A 22540-nucleotide genomic window follows, 5' to 3' on the forward strand; every position below is an offset into this window, starting at 1 on the left:
TTTATAGTACACATTTCTACCACCTGAAAGAATTTACGCATGTTTGTCACTAAATTCAATTCATTAATTAATAGTTTGCCATTAGTTACTTAAAAACCTTGAATTACACTTCTGTAATTTAGTATCAAATGTACAATTCAGTGACAAATCGACTAAACTTAAAAAATACTTTTGTCTTTTTGTTTGGAAAACCATATCCGTCTCATGTCAACCTTTGTACTCAAGCTTACCAACAGCCCAAACCCTATTTCACGGAGACAAGTATTGGCAGACAGCCGGTAGGGTGGTAGCCCTGCCGTAGCGGATGCGCGTACGTTCAACGCGCACGGTCAACCGCATCCTGTGGCCGCGCGGTATCGACCGCTCTCTACCGCCCGCTGCTGTACTGCTGTAGTCTCGGTGTACAGAGTCAGACATGAGTGTTAGACGTTTCTCGCACGCTGATGACAACCGCCTGGTTGACAGCATCAAGGGGTTTCCGATACTCTACAACCACGAGCGCTTCTTCACTTCCAAGAACGGCTCGCTGATAAAGGAAAACTGGCGGGCGGTCGCGACCGCAGTGGGGAGAGACGGTGAGTTGACTGTCTAGTATTGTAGTATCGTTACATTTTATATTCAAAAATGTTCGTCGTCTCTCAGAACTTAAAAAACTCTTTTCATAAAAACTCAACTCGGGTATCCCTACATATTTTTTCTCAGAAAGTGAAATTCATTGTTCTATTCTCTTCGACATAGTCATCAAATCCTTATCTCTTTTTTCAACTACAGCTACAATTATAGCTTACAGTGGTCAATACTCCAAACAATAAAAAATATTCAAATTTTGGATTTTTTACGATTTTAATATACAGATTGTAAGATTATATATTTATTAAAATAAAACGAATGTTTAGATTTTTAGGGTTAATGCAATTGTAACGCCCATTACTGAGCTTATCTAGACCGTTATTTCAGTGTAATTCTTACACTACCATTTTAACATTCTTCATAGAAATAGCACTATTAAAATTGTTATGACTGTTGACAAACAATACTTCGGTAAGGCCAAACATGGCAGTAAGTCTTTCTCGGATCTAAAGTATAGATAGATACCCGAGTTTGGAAGTTAACCACAAACTAATGAACAGAGCTACAATAACATGCGTTACATTAAAATTTTACTTGTTAATTTCTGCGTTTAGGCATATAGAGGACATAATTTACAAACAATAACTTCCAGTTTTTATTTCGATAACAACGAAAAAGGTACCGGCGGCGTTTCTAACCAAACTGCAACTTTGAATATTCATAACTCGGAAACCGGTGACACAACAGAATCAAAATTTGTATACAGGATGATTAAAAGAGTACTAGTATGAAATTTTAGAATTTTAGAAATATACAAAACGATCTTAACTTTTATTTTTGACCGGTTCAGAAAATTCAGCATTGGCCAGGTTCTGAAGCTCTGGAAGTGATTATCTTGATATTTTAATTGGTTGTGAGCACTTTTTAAATCGTTTAATTTATAACACAGATTTAAATGGGCAGGTTTTGTTAGTTTGCAACGGCCTGCGCTTGCTTGTTTGAACGTGTCAACCGCCAAACTGCTGAGGCAAACCGTCCTCTGCATATCTGGATCAGCATCCAGACCAGGGCCCTGAGCCAGACTACTGACGCAGCTGTTTGGCGTGTTGCTGCGCCCACCTAGGGGTTTTAATTGTCTCCCTCACCTTTTTAACAAATAATCTAAAACAGAGTTTATCTGGTGGATATTTCTTTGTATTATTTGGGAATATGGCCTATCCAAGATTCCAGAAACTTTACACTCTCAAGCCTATTCTCAAACGAAATGGTCAGCCAAAACCTATAACTGTCCAATAGTTATTAAGTGTTATAATTCAGTTATCGCGCTACGGACCCATTGTATTGCCTAAGCAGCGATGTTCTACTATTATACTAGATTAAAATTTCCCTCAACGCACAATGGATGAACTTCTCCAGGGATCGCGCAAAGAATCAGATTTTAAGTACTTTATTGTCTGGATTTTCAAAACCATTTGGGTAATATATCAATATAGGATACTGAGCATTGCAAATTACACATTATATATTTTTCTGTAGGCATTCTTTTTTAATAATAGGCCCTAAATTAATATTAATACTGTTACAATCGTCCAAAACATTAATTCTTAAAGAAAGATTATTAAAATTCACTAGCGTTTTATTCACTAATATAAACTGTAAATTAACTAATATAGTATATTTTTCACTATCAAAAATATAACAACCACAGTTAATGAAATTAAACTAAAACAATGGATGAATAAAACCAGTGTGAATATTTATTGTGAATATTCCAAAATTTTTAAATGTATAATATTAATCCCATTGTTCTTAAGAATATTCCCACACCCCTAAAAATAAATCCTGGGTATACCAGTGACGGAAGGTGCTATTTGATATGTTTTACAGAAGATATATCAATATTAATAACAACGATAATTGGAGATATCAATAAATGAATACTTTCTCGAGAGACCGAAACTCGTATATCCTACTTGCGGTTTCATAGAAGGCTGTGCAAATCAGGATATATATATAATGAAGATTGTTACATGGGGTATACATTTAGACGTATCAGCATAAATTATGTTAAGATTTTCTCTAAATAATACATGCTATGTGTTTGATATTAATTTATATAATGGATGGACACTATATAATAAGACACTAAAAGGACATGATATAGCGCCAGTTTTATCACTACAAGAACATAAAGTTGGTGAGATTTGTTTATTTTTCTATTCATTAATCAATCAGTATTTCACAAATTTCCCAGTGTAAAATTAATTTTCATAAATCCTAAACAAATACTTCTAATGGAACAGGTAGATAAGCACAATAACCGACTTATACGTATCATATAATATAGCGGTCTGCTTTCAAACTGTATCTCTTCGTAATTTATTTACTAAATTATTTTTTAGTTTGGTCCAAATTTGCCGCCGACTTCAAACAATTTTGTTGTATTAAGTTTGAGTAAATGTTGTTACTAACAATTTTTATAGTTCCAAAGTCGGTTTATTTGTGTTTAAAATATTGCATTATCTTATGCGTTTTAGTTTGTAATGTTTTGTATTCTATTATTAGGAATACAGATGAAAACGCTCAGAGACTAGCATCTAAGGTATTGTGACCGTGACTGGAAAACATCAAGTACTTAGCAATTTTACATGGTTCATTCATTTAATCAGACTGATGAATTTTAACCAGTTCTGACGATTGTTGCTCCACATTCCGCGGCGATAGATTCTAGTGTACTGCAGATACCTAGAACTCTGAAAAAATGAAAAACTTCCCTTTCCATGCCTAAAGAGAGTCATTTAGAGAAATCGAAATCTCTGCATTCTGCGCTGACTGGCTGATCTAGGAGTTATAATGAATGTAAACCCCAAATGGGTTGCAATGCCACAAATAAAAGTTTTCCGTAACATTGCTTTGTTTTTTACAACTAAGTATGGGCTTTCCAAAAAGGGGCATCGTCTGGAACTGTTAATAAAATATGAAACGTCTCCTACCATCGTTGAAGATTGTCGTGTTAACTTAAGGAAACCCTATCCTTCCTCTGTGATCCAGACTCTACACTCCATCCTCCCTCTCTGCTCCAGATATTCCATTCCATCCTTCCTCTGTGATCCAGACTCTACACTCCATCCTCCCTCTCTGCTCCAGATATTCCACTCCATCCTTCCTCTGTGATCCAGACTCTACACTCCATCCTCCCTCTCTGCTCCAGATATTCCACTCCATCCTTCCTCTGTGATCCAGACTCTGCACTCTATCGTCCCTATGTGATCCAGACTCTGCACTCTAACCTCCCTCTGTGATCCAGACTCTTCAATCCATCCTTCCTCTGTGATCCAGACTCTACACTCCATCCTCCCTCTCTGATCCAGATATTCCACTCCATCCTTCCTCTGTGATCCAGACTCTACACTCCATCCTCCCTCTCTGATCCAGATATTCCACTCCATCCTTCCTCTTTGATCCAGACTCAACACTCCATCCTCCCTCTCTGCTCCAGATATTCCACTCCATCCTTCCTCTGTGATCCTTACTCTACACTCCATCCTCCCTCTCTGCTCCAGATATTCCACTCCATCCTTCCTCTGTGATCCAGACTCTGCACTCTATCGTCCCTATGTGATCCAGACTCTGCACTCTAACCTCCCTCTGTGATCCAGACTCTTCACTCCATCCTTCCTCTGTGATCCAGACTCTACACTCCATCCTCCCTCTCTGCTCCAGATATTCCACTCCATCCTCACTCTGTGATACAGACTCTGCACTCTATCGTCCCTATGTGATCCAGACTCTTCACTCTATCCTTCCTCTGTGATCCAGGACGGATTTCACACGGCTTCCAACACAGAGGCCATCCCAAAACTAAACACGAAAATTGAGTAAATTGTAGTAAAGTGATGTCACTCATCCCTACAATCTATTGTTTGGCTTTTTCACGACGGGCTCCATGCAATTCCCAAATTTAATTAATGATTAAATAATAACAAAATTAGTAAGACCGTAGTGAGACCACCGGAGGATGGGCTTTTGATTTAACAATCGATTCATCAAAATGGGTCCAGTTAATTATTTCTGGATGGGTGTAAACAAAATATACAAATAGGTTAATAAGAGACCTCCTCATTTTTGTGAAATTGATAGAATATGACACAGTAAAAAAGAGTAACGAACAATTATGCATCAAAATACGGTAAAATTTCGAAGAAACAGATTTGGTAGGCTACTCAAAACTGCTTGAGAGTTGATGATGTTACTGCAAAATATTTTCAAGAAATCTTTTAAGTTTATTACATTTAATTTTAGCCCTAATACATTAGGTGACTAATCGTATATCTAATCTTATACTTCATGTACACTTGTTTCCATATTTGTCCAATACGACATGTTATAAATAAATGTCCCGATCAGATCGAAAGCAAGTTAAAACAAAACATAAATATAAAACAGCCTAAGTTAAACGAGGTACATAGAGTAGTACATGGTATGTATGGAATCTGATCAATATGTATGATCTTCACGACACGTCACGTTGCAGTATAATCAGTCCCAGAATTGATTTATGTACCTCATCATTAGTTTCATAAATTTTTCAAAATTCTTTATACCATTTTATAGTCTTCACGGCCAATGTGATCACAGGGAATAAACAGTTATAAGAGGGATTAAGTAAACTTTACGGTGAAATGACTCCCCTACTCAACCTACTTACAGAAATAAGGACCTTCTGTACTCAGCCCTTCCGCTCTCATTACTTGCTCAGGTAAGGGCACAGTAATGATCTCGCCTGCTCAGGACCCGACCACTTACATGGCCACTGTGACCTTTAACCTATTGATTTGACAAAAATGTAATACATTCATTAAGCGCTTTGCTATTACAAACTAACCTTTCATTTTGAATATTTTAGTATTTTCAAAGACAATTTTACTTAAATATACCATTTCTGATACAGAAAAATAGAAAATTGAATTTTGATTTGTTCTCGAGGAGAGGTAGGAATTTGGATTTGACGCAGAATTTCGGGACATCTTAAATCAGGTCTAAATAAAAACTGTTTAAGATAGAGAAAAGAACTGTTTACAGTGTGTACAAGAAAGATGACTGGAAGGAGTCACATGTTTTCTTATTTATAAATAATATTCGTGGGAAAAAATGTTAAAAATCGTGTCAGTTTCATAAATCATATTTAATTTTAAAAATATGATTTCCTTTAATCATAAAAGGGTAAACAAATCATGTCCTATCCGAAGTCATTAATAACTCATGCACGTAATGTACAACTTTAAAATATCTATATTTAGCTGTTTTTTGGAGGGGGCTGATTAAAAAATTGTCTAAAATTCATTCTTTAAAGTACAGTCATTTTCGTGGATTGATCAAAAATGATTTTCCTTTTTCTTTCCCCAGGGAAGTTAAAGAGCTATTAATAAAAAATAAGAAAATTGTCCAACAAAAATCGATTTCAGCACCTTAAACGGTTGGGACTCTATTTAATTACATTTTAAATGTACTACGGCCATAATACTTAATTTTGTTCAAAAGCATACACTTGATACTTTTCTGTGAACAATATTTTTTTAACCTGTAATCAGTCAAATGATATTGAAAACAGAGTACACAGTATTAATTGGAACAAACAAGTTAAAGAGTTAATCAGGTTGTAAATTATTTTTATTCTCAACTGAAGAATAGAAAAGCGTATATAATTTGATATTACAATAGATTTACATGTTGTGTACTTAAAAGCGTTAGTACATTACGTTCTATTCTTCTACAGATCACAAAATAGTGATAACTTTTTATAGTAAATCGGGCCGGGCACACGTTCTTGTCTGTACATGTGGATGTGTGTGTGTGGGTATGCTCGCGTGGGTCTGTCCACACAGTATCTCGAGAACAGTTGACGTACAGCGTAGTTGGGACTTTTCACTCTACCTCTGGTACACCGGAAGTAGATTACAGGAACTGAAAGTAGACGCTTCTCAGACCTACGTATTATATATTTTCATGATTGGAGCGACTAAATTACTCTCCGCGATCCTAAACACTCTAAACCGGAAATAATTTGTAAGCGTAGTCATGATTGCCTAACTTCGCCTACCCTGTTATGGGAAGAATGAGCTTACCCCTAGTTTATAATTCGCGTATTGCAACTTACGCAAACTTAATGAATAACAAAAGTTGTTTCACAGTATATACTTTGTTTATTCAAAGACCTGACAGAAACGCTAATAATTAAATCACAAAACACACATAACAAGATTTCAACATGTGTATTGGTACTTTCATTGATTGATTGATTGATTTATTTCCAAAATGTATGTACAGAGTAAAATAGAATACATAACAAATATCTTATAGGAAATTATCCCCACATGGGCATCAGCCTGTGTGTGGGGAAACGAGTTCCTCAGTCTGCACTACCAATAACACACAAAAAACTTAAATTAAAATAAGGGAATGAATTGTCATTAATAAAAACATTTTCATTAACAAATGAAAAATGTAATTTATAAAAACTTGTAACTTACATAAAAAAGAGCAATCAGAAAGACTTAATTAAAAATTAGCCGATATAAGTAAAGAGAGACTTGGACCACACCTACTTATACCTACTAATTTATTGTTTTAAAATTAGATGAAAAGCTCTGTCTTGTGCCAAATGGTGTTTCTTCGAGGGAGTGGGTGTATTGGTTGCCTCGCTTACCGAGACTTGAATCCTTCATTTTTTTATTGAGAGAATTACGTGTATCACGTGATTAGTTTAATAGGAAGGTTACGGATATTTTTCGTTAGGTTTCACGAGATAAGTATGACACACATGGTCTGCTGTATTGTTATTGTTATTAGTTAGTATTAGTTAGTATTGTTATAAGTTATTTTACAACCCATAATAATGGAAAATATTAGTGTCTTTGTTATTCATTAAGGCGTTTTATACTGGATGTCTGTGTCAGGCCCTTAAATATTTGTAATTAGTACAACTTAAAATAAAGTCTAAACTATTTGTGTTCAAATTATTGTTTTGTTTAATGCCATCAATGGATCTTCATCTAATTGGAAACTACGCCAATAAAAGGGAATTGCCATTAGCATAACGTGTCTCCCCTTGGTGACAAAACTGTTTTACAAGATAACTAAAATATGCACCACTCAGACACAGCATGTGCATAATTAAAGACTACTACAACTACATCTAAATAAACCATATTATTGAGTTATTTACATCCAAGCAATGAATTAAGGGCAGTATAACAGCTAAAATATGATTTGCAACAAGTTGGGGCTTCTGAACAATTTATTTTGTAACCTCAGAGCTCTAACACAACGTAGAAAGGCAAAGACCCACATTCTATTCGTTAATTGATCACACTAGTCTAACATAATTTTATGACAAAAATTTTGTAATCTAGCCTCTTTCATTCCAATATTCGAGAATGTTTTTGTACACGGTGGGTGATCTGAAAATATAATAATATTATAAAGGTGTGTCATCTTTAATTGATACAAAAACTTAAATGAATTTTCAAAAACTATTATCTCTTCTTTAATGTTCAAGCCCTTCATGTTCTCGTGTCTCATATTAGGTATTAGTGCTTGAAGAATATATCACTTATACGCGGATCTGTGACAAATGTGGACAGCGACATCTGCAGACATATGGGACCTTTTAAGAAGGGTCGTAAGTATACAACCCAAGGGCATAGTGACAACGACAATTTTGTGGCGCGGAGTAGTCTGAGGAAAGGGTGGAGGCCTTCATTGATGACAAGCAAACAATATGCTAAGCTCAGGGGGTGAACAAGGATTTCGTTCATCTGTAACTGGTGAAAGATAATTCGCTAAACTCTCATCCAATAATTTTAAATTAAAATTAAGTTCTTGACAGTAAAAGTAGATTTTATGCGATTATTAATGATTATTTAAAATAGTTAGGAGATGTTTGAAACACATTCTTAACGTTACGTTATCAATAAATATCTTGTGGAAAGTTTAAAAATTATAAGATTTATAAATGAGGTAATCTTTTTGAAAAATAGAAATACTGGTGCGTTTTAAACCTTGTATTGAAAATTTAACATTCCGTAGGCGTTAATTAAGAATTTAAAATAAACTACGTATGGTAAAACATTGCAGTTGTCCGTGTGTTATGATGATTGATTAATCATTATATTCATCATTATTTTCCAAATTTCCTTATTTAAAATACTCCATATCCATATTCCAAAATGGGAAGACACACATGCCATTACACATGCAGAGCCTTTCGAAGTGATAATGTATATATTTATTGACAACACTTATGGGTGCATCTGTTGCTTTACGCTCAGTTTTAGTTTGTTGTTACCAGTTGTTTAATATGTTGACAGAGGAAGCGTGCAAGAAGCGCTGGAGAGACATAAGGGATCATTATTTCAAACTAAAACGAAAACAGAAGAAAACAGATTCCCCGATTGTTACAAGATGGCCAATATTCGAGAAACTTTCCTTTCTGGACAACGCCAGGCGATATAAACGGTAAGGACTTTGTAATGTTAGCTTAAACCACTCTTTGTTTAATAATTTAACTAACCGGAAAATTGAATGTTACGTGTGTATATATTGAATCCCAAAACACACGTAATAAGCTTTCAAAATGTGTGTTTAGTACTAATTGTATGTATGGGCTATAATATCATACGCTAATCACGTGATATATACATATACAGAAAATATAGACCTGTTTTATTCTTATATTTAAACTAGCTGTTTCCCGTGGCTTCGCACGCGTCTCTTAAGCTTTGCCCGTATATTTCTTTTGCCTTTCAAATAGTGTTTGGCTATTTAATTTACGTAACTGTGTCGTAATTGCAGTTTATAATGTGCAGGCGCTTTGATAACTTTTATATCTTGCAGTACAGCCTGGTGGTGAGTTACATCAATGGGCATTGCATATAAACCTTCTACATAGAAAAATACAAATAAATACAAATTTTTCATAGTGATCGGTCCAATAGTTTCTGAGTCTATAAAGGACAAACACACAAACATTCATTTTTATACATTACTAGCGGGCCCGGGCGCGCTTTGCTGCGCATTTCAATAATTTTTTGCAAAGTTGCCGCGCGGCTTCGCACGCAATTTCCCGTTGAAAACAGTACACTATATTCACTTATTCTTTTTCTATCACATTCTAAAAAATTGCTGAGATAATTGATAGTCGTTCCATCGTGAGCCTCTTGGGCGTATTATGAAGGTATGTACCATATTCCTGCCTCTATCTAGCTGTTACCACGGCTTCGCACGCAAATCTTAAGAACCGAAGTCCTTATATTACTTAGTAAATTTTTTTTTTTTTAACTATAATAAATTTTAGATTAAAATTTAGTTATATCTCCGATGCCACGATTGAGCTTGCTTTGTTGTCTCGATCGAACGAGAATATGTACACACGGAGTTTTGAGAACCATACTTCTGTCAAAAAAAAACAACTAAGGTTGATTTTATAACATTCTTTATATTTGTAGCCAACGTAAGATAGTAATTATGATATCTGCATTACTCTTCTGATCAAGCATGAGCATGGTTTATATTAAATAAATATTGCAGTTAAAGGTGAATTTTTTACGTCAAATTTGAATTGTATTATCTGGATAGTAAAGTCTATGTTTAACAGTGATTGCAAAAACAGTTTAAACAAAATTTGTCGTTTCTCTTAAGCTTACTCTATGCTTTAAAACTATAAGTGTAATATATGTTTACAAAGAACAGCTGATTAAAAGTTTGAAAAGACGTTAACATATGTTTGCTGCAATGCATTTCTTATGGGTATTTCTGTAACCAGTGGGGCGGAATCCTGAATCGGGAAAGGGATGGGCATAGCTTATAAACCTTCTCCGTGGAAAAATACATATACGTACAAATTTTCATCATGATCGGTCCAATAGTTCACGATTCCATAAAGGACAAACATACAAACATTTCATTTTTATATATATAGACTAGCGGGCCGGCGCGCTTTGCTGCGCATTTTCAATAATTTTTTTGCAAAAGTTTGCCGCGGCTTCGCACGCAATTTCCCGTTGAAAACAGTACACTATATTCACTTATTCTTTTTTCTATCACATTCTAAAAATTGCTGAGATAATTGATAGTCGTTCCATCGTGAGCCTCTTGGGCGTATTATGAAGGTATGTACCATATTCCTGCCTCTATCTAGCTGTTACCCACGGCTTCGCACGCAAAATCTTAAGAACCGAAGTCCTTATATTACTTAGTAAATTTTTTTTTTTACTATAATAAATTTTAGATTAAATTAGTTATATCTCCGATGCCACGATTGAGCTTGCTTTGTTGTCTCGATCGAGAGAATATGTACACACGGAGTTTTGAGAACCATACTTCTGTCAAAAAAACAACTAAGGTTGATTTTATAACATTCTTTATATTTGTAGCCAACGTAAGATAGTTAATTATGATATCTGCATTACTCTTCTGATCAAGCATGAGCATGGTTTATATTAAATAAATATTGCAGTTAAAGGTGAATTTTTACGTCAAATTTGAATTGTATTATCTGGATAGTAAAGTCTATGTTTAACAGTGATTGCAAAAAACAGTTTAAACAAAATTTGTCGTTTCTCTTAAGCTTACTCTATGCTTTAAAACTATAAGTGTAATATATGTTTACAAAGAACAGCTGATTAAAAGTTTGAAAAGACGTTAACATATGTTTGCTGCAATGCATTTTCTTATGGGTATTTCTGTAACCAGTGGGGCGGAATCCTGAATCGGGAAAGGGATGGGCATAGCTTATAAACCTTTCTCCGTGGAAAAATACATATACGTACAAATTTTCATCATGATCGGTCCAATAGTTCACGATTCCATAAAGGACAAACATACAAACATTCATTTTTTATAATATAGATTACTTAGTTACTGTCAAAAAATAACAACAATTTTTGTCGCATTATATATGTTTACAAAGAACAGCTGATTAAAAATTTGAAAAGACTCTTTCACTTAATAACATATGTTTGCTGCAATGCATTTCTTTACGGGTATTTCTGTAACCAGTGGGGCGGAATCCTGAATCGGGGAAAGGGATAAAAAGTATCCTATAACCTTCTACAGATCAAGACGAACAAATTAAAAAAAAAAATTAGGCGAATCCGTCCAGCCGTTTGTGAGTGATGCTGTTACACACGAACAGTTTCATTTTTATATAATAGATAATGTAAATACCAATTTTCGTCTAAATCTGTCTACTAAATAGGGTTTTTTTGTGATTGCTATGTATCGCGCAAGAGGCTTCGCTGAAATGCAGTACCTACCAAATTCTATAGTCTGTGGGTCATTTCATTATTGATAGATGGGACGACCCACAATCATACGGAAGACAAACTCCTATACACCCCGGCAAACAAAAAAATTGTGTAAGCCTAGGAAATACAACATCATAGAACTCGTTCTTGTCTATATACAAAAGAAATATCATGCAAAATTTCAAGTCAAGAGAAGAAATCTTTCTCGAATTATCTTGCCACATGATATAGGATGTCACATGTTAAAATATTTTATGTGTGTACTGAGCTTGTTTATGAATTTATGCTATGTTTCAGATATGTTCTCATTGTCATCATAGTTACCTACAAAACCAATGTAAATATATTCGCTAATGCTCAGCCAAATCTAATGTAGTGACATGTACCATAGTTGAACTATGTGATCTTCATATAGGAATTAAGGTTAATGCACAATTTCAAGTCAGGTCCTTTTCTAGACATTGTCCGTACACACAAACAAATAGGCAGGCAAAAACGAAAGTTTACTAGCTCATTTTAGTGATATGCATCTGTAACACTTAAACCAACAAATAAGACACATATTTCTGGGCCCTCATCTTATATTCCATCGTTATTCTCTTTAATAATTAGTATTGCAAAATTAAAATACTCGTAGGGAGACTGTCATCTTAATTCAACTTATCATATTTCTGTTAGGTATATTTGGGGCTTAAGAAGAACAATAAAACTCTTACGACAACAGTTATTTCACCATTTAAGGGTTTGAAATTCCTCACTATATTTGATCAAAAATAGTTTTTACATGTGTATACGTAAATACACGGTGTGTGTGTGCGTGCGTGTGTGTGCGTGCGTGTGTGTGTGTGTGTGTGTGTGTGCGCGTGTGTGCGTGCGCGTGTGTGTTTGTGTGTGCGTGTGTGCGTGTGTGCGTGCGTGCGTGCGTGTTCAAGTTCAAGTTCAAGTTCAAACATCTTTATTCAGAAAAAAATATTATAATAATACATGCATTATTATACAATTTCATGCAGATACTGTAAACAAATTAGTACATTACTTTAAATCAATATGATGATATATTGATTTAAAGTAATATACTAATTTGTTTAAATCAATATATCATCATATTGATTTAAAGTAATGTACTAATTTGTTTACAGTATCTGCATGAAATTGTATAATAATGCATGTAATACATTATGCAGCTTTCACAAAAACACTCCCAATGCACCCGAGAAGGCGCGTGCGGGAGGCAAGTTGGCATTAATTTTTAATTTTAAATTTGGCAGTCACAAGAGGCAGTTAACCAAGATTAAAAACCTTAACACATTATTATGATCATTTTATGAGAAACAGCAACCATCAATCGTACAATAACAGTGCACCTCAATGCAGCAATATATACATTAAACAATCAATAGCATAATAATAATAATAATAATCTCTTTATTGCATTTTAAAACAATTTAACATTGTATCGCAATCGTCATAAACAAAAATAAATAGTCCCAACTATACCTTCATACACATTCACACTTACAATTCATACATTCGCTCAGGCACATTCAAACTGACTCCAGATCCAAAGCAAACATATACATACCGACTCCAGATCCAGAGCAAACACATACAAACTGATTATTTAAATACTGTGCAAATTTAGACCTCCCAGCGGCTCATCATGAATTCATCGACAGAATAAAACGCTTTTGACACCAAAAGGCATTTGAGACGAGTTTTTAATTGATTTTGATTGATGGAATTTTTTATATATAGCAAGAATAAATATCTGAATAGATAACAATCATAATTATAACATAATAAAATAACAGTATAAATAACATCTAGATGATAAAAAAGAATTAACTAACAATAACAAAATGATAACGATATATATATACACACATATACATACATACATATAAATATATACATATACATACACATACACACGTACATGCATATGGTATTAACAGTAATAAATAAGCAAAACATTATAAATAATTAATTAAAAAATACAAATGAAAAACATGATGTGAGAAAACATTGGTAGGTATGGGAAAACCTCTGTTCACACTATACGGTGTCTAGAACAAATTGTAAACACTTCATCTTAAACTTAGGTTTTCCCTCAAACAGTATGTTGTTACCATATGTTTCAACCAGTTTGTTAAATAATGTTGGACCAAGATAGGAAAATTGATGTCTAGCAGTTTCTTTAAAATAATTAGGTACTTGCAAAAGATAGAATTGGGTAGCTCTTGTTTCTCTATGTAGTGTTTTCACAGGATATTTTTGCAAATGTTTATGAATGTACATGATTGCGGCCAACTTATATAATTGAGTAAATGATAGAATATTATTGTCATTGAACAGATAACTTACTCTATCCATACGCTTTAGACCATAGATTGTTCGCACAGCATGCCGTTGACACATTATTAAAGGTTGAAGTAGGGTAATGTAAGTACCACCATAATGTATAATGCCGTATCTCAATGTGCTTTCAAACCATGACATGTATAACTGTTTCAAATATTCACTTTTTAAAAAATTGTTTCATGTGGTATAGGGAATAATTTATTTTTCTCAATTTCTTTGCTAAATACTGTATATGACTTTCCCACTTTAACTTACAGTCAACATACATGCCTAGGTATTTAACACTGTCAACTATTTCTATATTGGAACATTTACATTCATACAGGCATTGGTGACTATGACAAAATAAGTTAAACATATTATGTAGATCCGACTTGGGCTTATCAATATCAAAAAACAAAATACACTTAGTCTTGGATACATTTAATAACAATCTGTTTTGAATTAACCATTCTGACACCTTAGCTAAATCCCTATCTATTTTAACCTTGAGAGCAGCTCTGCTGCCAGCTGAACACACTTAAGGCTGTATCATCAGCATACGCAAACAAAGATGAGTGTAGGCCTGTATCAAGTAGGTCGTTTATGTATATCAAAAAAATATATGGGCCTAACACCCCTCCTTGAGCTGTCCCGTATTGTAGTTCTAAGCACTCGCTTAGTACATTATTTATTTTTACAACCTGTTTTCGTTGTTTGCAAAAAGATACCAACCAATCCAAAGCTGAGCCACCAATGCCACATTTCTTAAATTTTTTAATCAAAATATCTATATCTAAAAGGTCAAATGCTTTTTTTAAGTCTAAATAAATAGCTAAAGTAAATCTATGGGCACCTACAGCACTAGTGATACACTTTAAATGTTCCTCTAAAGCCAAGTCTGTTCCTTTACCAGGTAAAAACCCATACTGATTACCAGAAAATAAATTATAATCTTGAAAGTACTTTAACAGTTTTCCCTTAATAAAAGTTTCAAATATCTTAGCAACTGTGTTTTAAAAGATATATCGGACGATACGACGAGACCTCCACATCATCCCCTGCCTTGTACACAGGTACAACCACAGCAACCTTAAACTGATCAGGAAATATGCCCTGTACAAGAGACTTTTCATAGATACAATGTAAGAGAGGTACAAATATATCAATGTTGTTTTTTATAACTACACCACTTAAGCCATCTAACCCAGAGCTGCTCTTATTTTTCATTTTCCGAATTATACTGTAAATATCCATTACATCTAAATCGAATTTATTAAACAGAATATCATTCATAGTGTCTTCCTGAAAAAACATATCACATCCAAATTCATTCCTTTTAAGATCTGCAACAATGCTAGTGTAGTAATTATTGAAAGCGTTGGTAATAAAAGCCTCATTTCCTGCAACTTTAACTAGACAGTCATTTACCCTTATGCTACCTATATGTCTTTTTCTTTTGTTTAGTACTTTCTTAATAACATCCCAGTACTTCCTACTATCACCCTCACAATTTGCTATTAATCTAGAATAATAATTTAGCTTTTCATGCTTTATACACTTACGTACATATGTAGACAAATCATTGTATTCCTCTCTTAAACGGGCATTGTTCCCATTTCTACACAAATCTTTATATAAGACATTCTTCCAATTTATGAGATTGACTAAATAGTCTGATATCCACTCTTTTCGCCTTTTATTCTTGCTATTTACCCTTTTAAGAAAACAAGAAGCTTCGTAACAAATATTGTATATTTTATAAAATTCTTGTACTGCTGTATTTACACCTAGGCTATTCTTAACAGTACTCCAGTCTGCAGAAGCCAGCTGCCTACTTAACTTACTATAATCTACAGTTTTAACAAAGCTAGAATTAGTTTTAATAAAGTCAGAGCCTAAAATAATAACATTTAATGCGTAATGGTCTGTTATTCCCAGCTTTACAACGCTGCAATTAAACTGCAAGTTTTTTGAGTTTCTTATCAAAACATGATCAATACAGGATTCACAGTTATTCATTACTCTTGTGGGAGTATCAATGCAGCTCTGATATCCAAACGCTGAAATTAAATTTAAATATTCAATAGCAGAACCCTTATTTTTACCTTTCAAAATACAAACATTTAAATCACCTATAATCATTGTTGGATCATATGTTTCTTTTAAGATATTTTCAAAATCATTTACAAATAATTTATAGGTTAACTTACATTGTCTATAGATACAATATAATGACAAATTTGAAGGTATGTTGTTAATGCTGACAGTCAATATGACGTTGATAATCTCAGCAGTGGAAAGCAAGATAAGGCGGTGTGCGCGTATGCGCGTGTGCGCGCGTGCGCGTGTGCGTGCGCGTGTGCGCGTGTGTGCGTCAAATCAAATCAAATCAAATCTTTTATTGCTCGCAACAATTTCTTCACATTGTATGGCAAACGTCATAATTATTTCTAACTTTTAAACTCTCATACCACACAACTACCACATTCAAACTTACATAACTTTCATACATTCCAGTCTCTTTCATCCTTCGCCAATTTCAACCCACTTACAGCGCTGGAGTCAGTTATCGAATTGGGCGGTCTCCCAGTTAAACGCCAGAAATTCGTCAACGCTGTAGAATGCCTTTGACACCAGAAAACGCTTAAGACGAGTTTTTGACGCCTTGGGCGTTTGGGCGTTTTTCATAGAATTTGGCAATCTGTTGATGAATTGAACACCTGCCTGCGAAGGCAAGTGCTCATAAACTACCGTTCTGTGTCTTCCAGTTCGGTAGTTATCTCTGCCTCTAGTCTCATACCCGTGTATATCACGTCCCCTGGTAAGGGCACATTTAGACAAACAGAACAAAGATGTTTCTAAAATGTAGAGACAGGGCAAAGTCAACAGTTTCAAATTTTTGAATGCTGTCCTGCACGACTCTCTGAAATTCAACTTTGCGATAATACGAATAGCTTTTTTTTGTAATTTGAACACCCTCAGGAAATTGTTGCCTGCACAGGCCCCCCACAACACCACCCCATAGGAAAGGTGGGAGTGAATTAGCCCATAATATGCCGCAATCAATACCTGACTGGGGCAATACCGGGCCAAGGACCTCAAAACATATATTCCTGAGGACAGTTTGGTACACACATGGTCAATGTGGTTGTTCCATGTCAACCCTCGATCGAGGAGTATTCCAAGGAATTTAGCGGAGTAGACTTCTTCCAATATGGAATCTGCCAACATGACAGCTGACCCACATTGGGAGTCCACTGGGCGCAGCGCGAAATTTAGCACGTTGGATTTAGAAGAATTTGTTTGAAGGTTGAGGCTGTTAAAATATTGAACACAGTTGTTGATATCGACAAAGGTTTGTAGTTCCAAACCTTCTTGTGAGTTATCTCTGAAACAGAGAGTCGTGTCATCAGCATACTGCACGATTTTGCCATGCAGCAGCGATGAATGTACGTCGTTGACATACAACAAGAACAGGATTGGGCTGAGTATAGATCCCTGGGGAACTCCATAGCTCAGTTGCATTGGTTTGGAAAATTGGTTTGAGATCTGAACCACTTGAGCTCTCTGACTTAAAAATGATTTAAGCCATAAGAGCGGCACGCCTCTGATGCCATGAGATTGTAGTTTGTCAAGCAGTATTTCATGGTCAACGCAGTCGAACGCTTTAGATAGGTCAAGGAACACACTTAATGTGTGATCCTGACGTTCTAGCCCCTCTACAACCATATCAACCAGACTCACCACTGCGTCTATTGTCGATTTATTTTTCCTGAATCCAAATTGGTGTTGAGAAAGCTGGTTGTTTTTATTTAAGAAATAAAGCATTCTCGCTAGAAAAAGTTTTTCAAATATTTTGCTTAAAATAGGCAAAATTGAGACGGGCCGATAGTTATTTATTGAACAGGGGTTTTCTTTCTTGAAAATCGGATGCACTTTTGCAATTTTTAGGAGTGAGGGAAAAACTCCTGAGTTAAAAGACAAATTGACTAATTGAGTCAGTGGTTTTACAATATGCCTTGAGCATTTTTTAATTAACCACATGGATCTCAATTCTAGATCATTTGATTTTTTGGCAGGGAGTTCTTGAATAATTCTATCAAGCTCTTCCTCAACTACGGGAGTCAGAGCCATTGAGGCTATTGGACTCTGTCTACGCGTGGGGTTCCCCTGTGGCATTGATGGAAGAGGGCCCCGTCAACAAGCAACAGACGCAAAGAAGCCGTTAAACTCGTCGGCAACCCTAGAAGCATCACTCACAAGTGTGTCCCCAATTTTGACTGTGATTTGCTTGAATTCTTGATGTTTATTGTTAATGATGCCCCATACAGTTTTGGAAACGTTTTTTGAAGAAATAATTGATTTTGAGACATCATACGCTTTTGCAGCTTGGATCACCTTTCTGTAAATTTTTTTTATACTTTCGAAAAAAGATTTTGAACTGTTCATTGGCTGACTTTTTGTTTATTTCGGAGAAAAACTTGAGTTTTTCTCTCGAAACCAGAATACCTTTGTGTGATCCAAGTATTTTTTATCTTCTTTGGACGAACTTTAACCGTTTTTGTAGGGCAACAGGTGTTGAGGTAGAAACTCAAACATTCATTGAAAGTTTGGAACTGCTGCTCTACGGGATGTGACAAATTTAGAAAATTCCACTTTTCTTTTGAAAGGGAAGCGTTGAGGAGAGCGATATTTTCTGGCCTTGTGTCTCTTATTGTTTTGATAGTTTTTGGCTCTCTCGCGATTTGTTTTCCACTAATGACAGCCTCTTGGCCATAGTGGTCGATAGCTGTGTTGACCACCGACACTGTGACATTTTCAATGTTCGTAATGATATTATCAATAGCCGACTGTGTTGTGGCCGTCACTCTCGTTGGAGTTTTGACCAACAGTTCAAGGCCAAATGACCTCAGCAGATCGACTAGTCGCTTGGTGGATGGATGGTTGCTGTCCATCGCATCCACGTTGAGATCACCCATCAAGACGTAATCGTATTGATGGTTAGTCAGGTCAGTGAGTAACGCTTCGAATTTTGAAAAAAACTGATCTTCATTTCCACTGGGAGACCTGTAAATCCCTATCACAATTAATGTTGACCTGTTAGTTTGTACTTTGATCCCAACTACTTCGAAATCTTTCGCGGTCGTTACTTTGATTGGAAATTTTGTGAAAACTAAATTTTGTCTCAGAAAAATTGCTACACACACCACCTCCTTTGGAGTTCTGGCGACAGTACGCTTCTGCCAATTTGTAATTTGGAATTTTGCATAGTTCAAGGTTTTCGTTGTTAAAACCGTTCTCGGTTACAACGAGAATGTCTGATTTCAGCTCCTCACACATCAGCTGAATTTCATCCAATTTGTTGGTTGCGTACTGAGCGTTTTGGTGGAGTAGTCTTAGGGAACCTTGAACATGTAATTTTTGATTTGTCTGATTTTGCCGATTTTGGTCTGTCAATTTAGTCCTTTGCTGTAAAGTGGGCTCCCTAAAAAAACTGCGTGTGTGTGTGTGTGTGTGTGTGTGTGTGTGTGTGTGTGTGTGTGTGTGTGTGTGTGTGTGTGTGTGTGTGTGTGTGTGTGTGTGTGTGTAAGCCCTTATATATAGTGTCACAATCCACTATAACTAAATTAACTACCTAATTACACACGAGTTTTTTTTTTCAAACTGACACAGTCAATAATTATTGTCACAAATCCAGCTGTCAAGGTTATTGGTGCTTCCAGAACATTCAACACTATCGCTCCGATAAGGAGGGGCGCAGTGGCCGCATCGAAGAAACCAACCCTCTGACCGCTCTTTTTCAAACGGCGTTATTTACCTATTATCCCTTTTTATCGGAGGTTGGCCCGTTTGTCTGGACCATTCTCCCAAATGTTCGTAACAATTCATAACTATAGAATATCTTTCCCACAAAGACTTCATACCTGTTAGTGGGGGAGAGTTCCTTCCTAACATTAACTGCAATCTTAGTTTAATACGGACATTAAAATAAGTTAAAGGTCGTTAATCTATAAGAATATTTTAAACATAAATATACTGACCGAAAAATCTTTGTTGAGACAGAAAAAAGATTATGGTAGATGATAATTTCAGTAACTTTTATTATTCTCTCTAGAATTTGTATTTAACATTTTCATAGTAATTATTATTTCAAAACTAAAATACGTCTGCTATCAGCGTAATTAAACATAGAAGGCAGTACATTTAAATATAGTTTCATCTACAAGACGTGAACAAACAAAGACAACCGCACGATATATTATTGACTTGCAACTGTCCGGTTTCAGGGCCAACTGGAGCCACTTGAGCCACGCGGACCTGGAGGAAACTTCTATCGAGATCTACGGACCGGAGACCATGTTCAAAGTGGAAGCGGACAGTGGGAGCGAGAGTGTCCAAGGGACCGAGTCGCCGTGTCAGATGGAATATGTCGGAATCCCACCCCCGCCGCCGGCCACGAGTTTCTACTCACCGGAACTCCCGTCGGGCGCGGAGCTGCCAGGAGGCTCGGACAACCCGGCCGCGGAGGAAGACGACGTTGATTCTTTCATGAGGAGTATCGCGCTCACCGTGAAGAAGTTCCCTCCGAGAGTCAGGGCCGAGGCCAAATTCAAGATTCTGGCGGCGGTGACTGAACTGGAGTTCCCTGGCCGGTGGCAAGACCCGGCGGACTCCACAAAGTCCGACAGTCAGTAGGAGTGATCTAATGTGCACCTGAAAGTACCTGAACAGTGATATTAACATTCCACAATACACACCCTTCAGCACTTCACTTTGTTTACCAGAGAATGTAGAAGCGTACAATTCGAATATTAATTTCAGTGCAGTTATTTGTTAAAGCGCAGTACGTAAGTTAGACGCAAATGATTAATTACACTGTGAAGAATAATTAATATACCATTATAAATTTAGTTAAATATTGTTTGTTATTGTCAGTAAACCCCATTTTCCTTGACTTGTGTTTGTGTGGAACATTGTATTATAGTCTGTATTTATAATATTATACTTTTATTTTTAGGAAATATTAGCAATGTTTTTAATAGTATCGCTTTTTATTTTCTTCTTAAAATACTTGGGTAACTATTTTACTTGTGTATGTGTTGTAAGCTGCGTTTACACTGGTAAGTTAAATTGCAAGATCCAGCAGAAACACAATAATAACATAACCTTTTTACACTCAACAGTAATATCTGGGCAATGTTTCATATTGTCCGACACCCTGTATAACAGCACCAGTCAAACTTTGCAGTTTATTCCCTTGGTTACGTAATACGTCTTACCGTGGATTAGTGATCTATCACTGTCCACTGACGTGACGTGGTGGCAATATCAAATGTTGGTTTATTTATTCACAAGTTGAGGAGGATTTCACGGTTTTAAAACCAAATTCACGGCTTATTAAAGGGTTTTGTGGTAAACTGAATTTATGGCTCAGTCATGGTTTTCACGATCCGTGGGAACCTTGTATTAGTCAAAAACATTTGCCTCATTATAGTATTTTCATCCCATAAAATATATATTACTTCAGAGCTATGGAGGGGGGTGGGGTTTGACCCCAAAAACCCCTTCCCACGTTGCGCCACTGAGAGCAGCTTTGGATCTGAGTTAGTATTAGCGCAGTTTCAAATCCTGTCTGTGACTGCAGCACTTTTATCAGTACTTTGTCAGAGCCTCAGCTAGAGTGTGGCGGGGGGGATTTGACCCCAAAAACCCCTACCCACGTTGCGCCACTGAGAGCAGCTTTGGATCTGAGTTAGTATTAGCGCAGTTTCAAATCCTGTCTGTGACTGCAGCACTTTTATCAGTACTTTGTCAGAGTCTCAGCTAGAGTGTGGCGGGGGGGATTTGACCCCAAAAACCCCTTCCCACGTTGCGCCACTGAGAGCAGCTTTGGATCTGAGTTAGTATTAGCGCAGTTTCAAATCCTGTCTGTGACTGTGTAGTGTATTTAGTGTGAGAAGTACTAAGTTGGTAGGTATCCATAGTGATATTTAATGTCTGCACCAGTGATGTTGGCAGTATGTATTGTCAGGCGATGTAACATACGATGTGGTCTAAAAGAATAAAGAATGCTCATAGGCTGCTCTCCTGTGACGTCACATCACGCCACTACCCTACAACCAACGGTCCAAGCTGGCCAGCCACTGAGAGCAGTCATGTAACCTCCGCGTCCCGTCCGTTCCTTTACGAGTCCTAGAGCAATTACTCTAAATGTGTAGTTTAATTATTCTTCCCGACCCATAGAGATTACAGTGTCGACCCGCATACATTACAGACTGCAGCACTTTTATCAGTACTTTGTCAGAGCCTCAGCTAGAGTG

The 22540-nt window shown here is 36.0% G+C and overlaps 1 protein-coding gene across 1 annotated transcript; it reads left to right on the forward strand.

The window, feature by feature from the left end:
* The first annotated feature begins 349 nt into the window (after nt 1–349).
* LOC124356801 (transcription factor Adf-1-like) lies at nt 350–21138 on the forward strand. Its single transcript, XM_046808010.1, has 3 exons — nt 350–575; nt 8940–9087; nt 20507–21138. The coding sequence occupies exons 1-3, from the start codon at nt 416–418 to the stop codon at nt 20913–20915; spliced, it is 717 nt and encodes a 238-aa protein (XP_046663966.1). The 5' UTR covers nt 350–415; the 3' UTR covers nt 20916–21138.
* Nucleotides 21139–22540: the final 1402 nt, after the last annotated feature.

This window comes from Homalodisca vitripennis, chromosome 3, assembly GCF_021130785.1.
Source record: "Homalodisca vitripennis isolate AUS2020 chromosome 3, UT_GWSS_2.1, whole genome shotgun sequence".
Taxonomy (NCBI): Eukaryota; Metazoa; Arthropoda; class Insecta; order Hemiptera; family Cicadellidae; genus Homalodisca; species Homalodisca vitripennis.

Coding starts and splice junctions, on each gene's coding strand:
- LOC124356801 (XM_046808010.1), top strand. CDS start 416: ATGAGTGTTAGACGTTTCTCGCACGCTGATGACAACCGCCTGGTTGAC. Junction 576..8,939: donor GACCGCAGTGGGGAGAGACG/GTGAGTTGACTG, acceptor ATATGTTGACAG/AGGAAGCGTGCAAGAAGCGC. Junction 9,088..20,506: donor AACGCCAGGCGATATAAACG/GTAAGGACTTTG, acceptor GTCCGGTTTCAG/GGCCAACTGGAGCCACTTGA.